The following is an 8,107-nucleotide window of genomic DNA, read 5'->3' as shown; positions in this document are numbered from 1 at the left end:
GTACTTCCTGTTGGGATGGCCTTCTATTGAAAGAAGTTGAATAATGCAGAGTGGAGTCGTCAGCGTATGAGTGGACAGGACAGTTTGTTATGCAAAGAAGATCATTGATGAATAACAGGAAGAGAGTGGGTGATAGGACAGAGCCCCGTGGAATGCCACTGTTGATAGGTTTAGGGGAAGAACAGTGACTGTCTACCACCGCAGAGATAGAACGGCCGGAAGGGAAACTGGAGATAAAGGAACAGACAGAGGGATAGAATCCAAAAGAGGGCAGTTTAGAAGGCAAAGACTGGTGCCAGACTTTATCGAAGGCTTTCGATATGTCTAGCGCAACAGAGAAAGTTATATATATATATATATATATATATATATATATATATATATATATATATATATATATATATATATATATATATATATATATATATACAGTCGTCCCTCAAATAGTACGGTTTCCAATAGAACGGTTTCGGTTTTATACGGATTGTTATGGAAGAATTTTTTTTAGGATTTTTAAATTTTCCATTCATCGCACCAAGTGGCAATGGCGTGAGTGGCAACACTGTTCTACCAAAACACCTCCTGAAAGCACCCCAAAGCATTCAAGATAGGTGTTCACCTTGCAGAAGAATTCAGATTTCAGAGAAGTTACGTTTTGGGATGAGTTACGTTGCCGTAGGAAGAGCATACCACGTGAATGAGAGCAGTGTTCGCTGTATCTATCATCTTGGTCTTGGTCTTGGTTCGGGAGGTAGTTGTCCCTTTCGGTCCCAACTACAGCCTTTGAAACGGCCTACTCCCTCAGGGCCAACACCCTGAAAATCATAGTGTAAAAGAAATTCTTGCCGCAGTAACTGCCAGTGCTCCAAGTGCTGCAAGAGTGGAAATAAAGGCCGTCCTTTTACTAAGCCTCGTCGTTGTTATGGTAACGGTGTCTCACTCGCAGCAAAATGGCGACGCTGATCTTCCTGGCGACGTTTAATATGGATTACTAGCTGTCCAGGCTGACGAATTCCTTACAACAGAAGATAAAAAGGAAGCTGCAGTGGTTATGGTGGCACAGAGAGGTTGAATGCAATGGAAACACTTACGGAGCTTACTTAAGGAGCTGCCTTGTACAGGCCTACTGGCCTCTTGCAGACTTCTACGTTCTTATGTTCTTATGTATATGTGTTTGTTTGCGCCGCCATGTTTGCTGATGACGTCATCACAGCACGAAGGCGCTCCACCTCTCAAAGCCGGAAGCCAGCGGACATGCCAAGTTGGCAACCCGTGGTGCCGCATCACACATCCGAGAGCACTCGGGACGTTCCGAGAGTCCCGATTCCCTCTCTCAAACACAGCCCAGGGAGTGTTTCTAAGAGGGGCACTAATTTTATACGGATTTTTGAATAGCCCTGGGTCCCTAACCCCCGTACTATTTGAGGGACAACTGTATGTATATATATATATATATATATATATATATATATATATATATATATATATATATATATATATATATATATATATATATATATATATATATATATATATATATCTATATTTTCTTTCTTGGATGCATACATGCCTTTGGAAATAGACAGGGTAAATAACAAATATATATCACCAGCATATTGTATTATATAGCATTTTACCACAGAATAGATTAGACTTACCCAAAGTTGTCCCAAAATTTTCTTGAGAGCATGAGAGGTAATAAAATATAATGTTTAATAAAAATTATCATACAGTATCAATAAATACTCTCTAATCTCTTCACTATTTCAATATGTCTTGCAGAAAAAAAGGTCTTATAATTTTTATCAAACACATATGTGGTTTCACTAAAACAGTTTCCCTCTTCACCAATTTTCTTTACTGATTAATCAGCATTCACATTCTTTCCTCCAGCATCATTTTATAAAGCTTCTTTTCTCAGTTTCTATTCATATTACCCTGAATCATATTTTTGATTCCTCTAAGATACCTTAATCTCACACACCTAAAACCCTTGGCTGTTTATATTCATGATTCCCCTTATTAATAAGCTTTAATATATGCCCAACAAAGTTTGACAAAGGTTCTATTCCAATTTTTCTTTCTGCTCTACTGCAATTGTGCTGGAAGAATTGTCATGAGAGATCCTTAATTTGTCACAACCACAAAACTTCTTTGCATATTTCTCCCTGTATTACTCTGAAGCTTTTCAAACAATAAGATCAATCTGCTCACCTGTAGGATTTAGCTGAGACTTTCTTCCAGTTTTTATTCCAGTTTGCTACAATTGTGCTGGAAGAATTTTCATAGGAGAGATCCCAGAGATCAGAATTTTCCAAAGGCTGTTTGTACCCCTTCCAAATGAGGGAGTCCATCCATGAAAATGTAAGTTTACTGAGGAAGGATGCACCAGTTTCAGGGCAGCTTTTCTGGTAGAAAGAATTTGTGAATGACAATAAAGATCTTCATAAGAAAAAATAGCTTTTTTGTCTTACAATTTAAAACTCTGTGCATATGAATGAATTTGTATGAATTCTTATATATAATTATTGATATTGATTTGAGTCATTAATATAATCATAATTTAATTGTTCCTCCAAACTGGCAGATCATAATTACCTGGCTCTGTGGGTAATGAACATAGCGTGGCGGAGCATCCCCAAAACAGTTGAACACAAGCATCAACACAGTGAGAGGGTAGAACACCATGAATGTACCAAAGCTCACTCCTTCACCCTCCTGTAATATTACTCAGTGGTAAATAATAAGAACCTGTAAAGCAATCAGGTAAATGAAAGGGTGAGGGAATCTATATCCACTCTACAGGAGTGGTTGATCATAATCTAAATAAACAAGTGAACAGTTGTTACCCAACCCATTCCCCATACTCAAGCTAACCCTGATAGTTAAACTATTTTAAGACAGGTTTCAACATTTTCTGTCACATAGTGACTAGTGTGTCTGGTGACAAATGTGTAGCATCTCTTAGGACTTGGAAAGCTCAATCTAACTCAATTCTATTTGTTAGAACAGTGAGACAAAAGTGTTAAAATATTTCATATTTTAGGTGTTGAATGTACAAGATTCCAGTAGTCTATGAACAGTCAAACGAACAAATAGATAAGAGGGACAGTTAAATATACAAATACTGTTTACCTTTATTTCTGCTGTTTGAACTAAGTGATAAGCCATCAAGATTGCCCATCTCTGTACTGTTACTGATGCCAAACAAAAATTTCTTAGTTTAAATTATTAGAGAACTGAAACCCTCTTCCTTTAGATGTTGATGCTCCATATCTTACTTGTGAAAAGTCAAGCCACAACAGAATCAACTGCTGTGAAAAACTGTATATATTTCTCAGAGAAAAGACAGCTTTCTCTAACAGAGATACAAATTACAGTTAGGCATATATAGCTGTGATGGCTGGTATGATAGCCAATGTGGTCCTTTTCCCAAAACTCAGCCTACCAGGACAAGTGTTTAATATGGAAATATCCCCCTTGGAATGAGCTTAACTATTATCAGTAATTCTAGCTTGTTGATTGCTTACTTATAAAGACACCGTGTTTTATATATAAATACATAGATTTCTCAATCATAAAAAGAGTAGTCCTAAAGTACTGACGAGTACATGAATTTACAGTGTCATGCTCACTAGTTGATTTGCTTAGTGAGGTTATGCGAAAGAAAATAAATATATGCTGACAAGGTGTTTTACAGGCATGAGAGCCTGTCCTACCCCAGCAGAAGGCTGCATCAGCAGCACTGGCAGCAGTGAGTTGGGTGGTTATGCTATAACACATTGGAAAAGGACCACATTGGCTATCATACCAGCCATCACAGCTATATATGCCTAACTGTAAGGGTTTGGATTCTACAGCCCTAACTTTTATCTGGACACTATCAGTGTGTCCCACTCTTCCATGATGTTCCCCTTGCAGATATTTTAGATTTAAACACTGAATTGTTGTTGCTTATTACAGAAAAGAGCAACTGGATAAATTTTAGACTCCTATATTACTTTCAACATCACTTATTTGTAATGGTAATTTCTCATTCCACAAATGCTCTTGTAACAGATATAAAATTTATTTAAGATTACTTAAGATCTACATTGTAATAAACCCAATAATATATGAAAATGATGAAAATTCTATATACTGACCTGGTGCGGACCTGCATAGATGTGAGACAGAAACTCTGGCAAAAAACACGCTACAGCCAACACCCAAAAGAGGAAGAGGTAGCCTGAACTCTGGAAACCTCTTTTTCTTTCAACTATCACCAGTGAAAACTGCAAAAACTGAATAAAAAGGAGTGTTAATTCCTTATGGATAAAGTAATCGAATAATTTCCCTGTAATGTTGACATGCTCACTATTACTAGGACATAAACTATATCACTTAAAAATGTTTTTACAATTATTTTTTAGTTAATTCACTGTAATCTTTCAGTTTGAGGAAATTATGGCAAAGATTACGTATAGAATGCATGAGGCATCTAAGAGTCTTTTACACCAAACTATACAGCAATTTTATTCTGATGCCAGTGTCCGAGCTATTTACATAAAAAACTGTTATTAGTCTTTCAAAAGTGTGCCTTATTTCCAAATAATACAAAAAAATATCTGGTGATTTTGATTTTTTTTTGCCATTATGCTATCTAATATTTTACCTTAAGTTTTACTGCATCTTATATTTCTTTTGCAACTTAATGATATAAATCATATTTCAGGTTTTAGATCACTGTGCAGGCCTCTGATACTCATGTTGGCTCATAAACTGGGAATTTTGGCCAATACTCACCAAGGAGACAAAGAGAAAAGCAGGAGTCACAAAATGCACCCCATAAACAGGTTCCCCAACCATCCATTGGTAAAGGGCATGAAAAAAGTCAATCAGCTGCAGCATCAGGAGCACTAATGACCCAGCCTGCAAAATAATTATGTTTGAACTACTATAATCGCTGAACACATGGCGAATAAATAAAAAAATAATTATTTCACCAAGCAGAAATATACAAAATGTTGGGGTGGTAGGGGGTTCATCAGAAAAGGCAGGCACCACCCGGGGATTGAACCCGGGACCTTCTGCATGCCGGGCAGACGTGCTAACTGTTACAACATGGTCGCCTCTCGGTGAGAACCCATACATCTCCCCCTAAGGCCCCCCTGCAAGGCCAGTCCGGGAATGTGTATCGCTGCTCTGGATCCTACTCACTGCGCCATGTTGGGGTGGTAGGGGGTTCACCAGAAAAGGCAGGCACCGCCCGGGGATTGAACCTGGGACCTTCTGCATGCCGGGCGGACGTGCTAACTGTTACACCACGGTCGCCTCTCGGTGAGAACCCACACATCTCCCCCTAAGGCCCCCCTGCAAGGCCAGTCCGGGGAATGTGTATCGCTGCTCTGGATCCTACTCACTGCGCCACGTTGGGGTGGTAGGGGGTTCACCAGAAAAGGCTGCCACCGCCCGGGGATCGAACTCAGGACCTTCCGCTTGCCGGGCGGACGTGCTAACCGTTACACCACGGTCGCCTATCGGTGACAACCCAAACATAAAACAGTAGCAGATCCAGAAAAAAAGTTATTCATGTGTGTGTGTGTGTGTGTGTGTGTGTGTGTCTGTATGTGTGTGTGCATGCCCTAGTATCACCAGTCCCCTCCTTTGCTGTTATGGTTATTGCTGGTTACATCAACTCACCAATTTAGAGACATTAACCCAAGACCAAGGCACATCTCTATCATGGCTCCGGATAATGAAATGGGTCTCAACTGGTGCCAGCACCCATAGGAAGACGCATGGAACCCATGCCAATACTGTCCTCTCAAAGCATCGTGGAAACTGGGGCGTGTCTGCATACCAGGTGAGGTTAGCATCCTGGAAAGAAAAAGATCTAAGACTGTTTGGTGGAAGCAATCAGTCATAAATAACATATCAGTGTGAGGGAGCTGTGTGAAATCCTACTTTGGAGAAGCAGTGAGAAAGTCAGCAGGATGACAAGTATTGAATATATACTTAGAAGAAGCAGTGTAGCAATGGAATTTTATACAATTTAAGGGGATGGTAATAAATGTATTAACAAACTTTATGTGTTATTTAGCAATCATTTGGTCAAGGTGGAGAGGGTCAAGAGTGATTTCTCTCTACCACCCACTACCAGATAATATGAGTTGGTTGGAGTGGCCAGAAACAATATCTTTTTGTTTCATAACATCACTTTGTGGACACTGTGTAGAACACTCCAGTGAAACTAGAAAAGTAAGGGAAATTATGAGACCTCAGTAAGGGTACCATACCTATAGCAGGGGGTAATGGTGGAGGTTTGAGTGATTCTTCATAATTACCAATTAGTCACTATAAAGGTTACAAAGTGCGGAAGGGAGGTTTTGAGGCACAGCCTCAGTTATTTTCATCACCTTATTCATGTGATTTTGACTACAAACTAGTTTTTCGTTCTTGATTAGCAGGGCCAAATGAATCAGCCATGAAGAAATCAAGCACTCCATAGTTACATAATTACAGAATATATGAAATATGGACTGCATCTACATGACAAGTGCAACATAATCCTGCACCGTAGCAAGTCAGTTTCACCAAGAGGATGCAGATTGCTGGGTCAGACTACATGGGGTTTGGTTGGGGAAAACCTAAGTGGTGGCAGGTTAGGTTAGGTCATGTCAAAGTTGCATTACATATCAACAGTAAATTGGGCTGACGTGAAGCGTTGTCAATGTGAACTGTCAGCGAGGAAGAACTGCTGGGGCACACGGGAGATAGAGACATGACGACATACTTGGCTGAAAGCTGGAACGAAGGGAAAGGAAAGGGATGGGAAGGAAGATTACAGTGTAAACACCATAGAAAATATACAAATAAGTGTTGAGAGGTCTACAGAAGTGAAAAGTCAACAGGAAACGTACGTAGAGCAAGAAAACGTTTTGGCGGACATGATATCATCATGTTATTACATCATGCTTGCACGTGTGCTTTTTGACATCACGGGTGACTGGAGATGCTGGATGACTGCCCTCCCGTAGAAACGACTGCATAGAAAAGCAAAGCAGTGGAAGCAAAGTGAACAGACTGACCTCGATCAGTGCAGGGTGAAGTATAAAAGTGTACACAGTGAAGTAATAAGAGTGCGTATAATGAGTATCTGAGTGTAAAGAAGTACCAAGTAGGACCTAAGAACTAGTAAGAAGCGATACACAGCGGAACAACTCAAAAGAACAGGGAATAATAATTCAGTGAACGATACTAATTCGCCGAACATTATTAACTCGCTGCCTTAGCTGGAAAAAATTAGCTCAGCAGGTTTGGAAACACTATAAATAGGTAGTCCACCTACCAGCCAACGATACAACTTACGGACATCACCCGGGCCTTGAACTGTGTGCAAGAAACAAGGCAAATTTTTAAAATTGAGTCAAGTGATTACTCACCCACAGACGGGAGCCGCAGAATGACCATCCTTCTACATCCGCAGCCATACCGGCACTGGCACTCTGGCAGTCTGTCTGGGACTGGAGCGCCACTTGCAGGGGTGACCGAGTGGCTTCTTCTTCTTCCTCCTCTTTTTCTTTTTGACCTGTATCCCCTTATATTGCTTACTAAGTCCTCCTCCTCGTGATCTCTCTTTAGTGAAGGTGCGACCGTGCGACACCTTTGAGTCAGAGATCGGCCAAAACAATGTGCTGAATACGACCACGGCCTTGAGTACGACAACTTCTGGCAACGCGGCGACCGAGGGATGCTGTGCTATGACGCAACCTCCTTTCCAACTCGCGGCAATAGCTTTAAATTAGGGCAATATCGTGGTCATTCATGTCAACCAATAAATCTTAAACTAAATAATCTACCATACTCGCATTCTTGCCTCAACTCCTCCTCCGTGATGTAGTGGTTAGCGTACGTGCCTTATTTGTTTAGCCGAAGGGAGGCTTTATGAGATGTATTAAACGTTTTTTTTCTTTTGTTAACCGCTTTCCAAATTAATTTTAAGGTGGCATAAGCCTTCTGAGATATGAAGCTTACCATCATAAGATCGGTGCTACGTACAGTACTTTAAAATTAGTATGCGGTCGATCTACGCGGCCGTTAATTTCTGCTTTATAGCTTGCGGTCT

General features: G+C 40.2%; 1 protein-coding gene and 1 non-coding gene across 2 annotated transcripts; both read right to left on the bottom strand.

Moving 5' to 3' along the window:
• Positions 1 to 1,982: 1,982 nt before the first annotated feature.
• On the bottom strand, positions 1,983 to 7,700 carry LOC126991861 (multidrug resistance-associated protein 1-like). The gene is made up of 6 exons (XM_050850510.1): positions 7,425 to 7,700; positions 5,683 to 5,859; positions 4,786 to 4,911; positions 4,146 to 4,283; positions 2,599 to 2,718; positions 1,983 to 2,408 (listed from the first exon to the last, which is right to left on the bottom strand). Exons 1-6 carry the CDS (start codon positions 7,470 to 7,472, stop codon positions 2,211 to 2,213), a joined length of 807 nt encoding a protein of 268 aa, XP_050706467.1. The 5' UTR covers positions 7,473 to 7,700; the 3' UTR covers positions 1,983 to 2,210.
• Trnaa-ggc (transfer RNA alanine (anticodon GGC)) lies at positions 5,443 to 5,516 on the bottom strand. Its single transcript has one exon. It is a non-coding gene; the product is annotated as a tRNA-Ala (tRNA).
• Positions 7,701 to 8,107: the final 407 nt, after the last annotated feature.

This window comes from Eriocheir sinensis, unplaced genomic scaffold (assembly GCF_024679095.1).
Source record: "Eriocheir sinensis breed Jianghai 21 unplaced genomic scaffold, ASM2467909v1 Scaffold351, whole genome shotgun sequence".
In the NCBI taxonomy this organism is placed as follows: domain Eukaryota; kingdom Metazoa; phylum Arthropoda; class Malacostraca; order Decapoda; family Varunidae; genus Eriocheir; species Eriocheir sinensis.
Note: the sequence above shows the minus strand (reverse complement) of the source record. Positions and strands in the feature narration are given on the sequence as shown.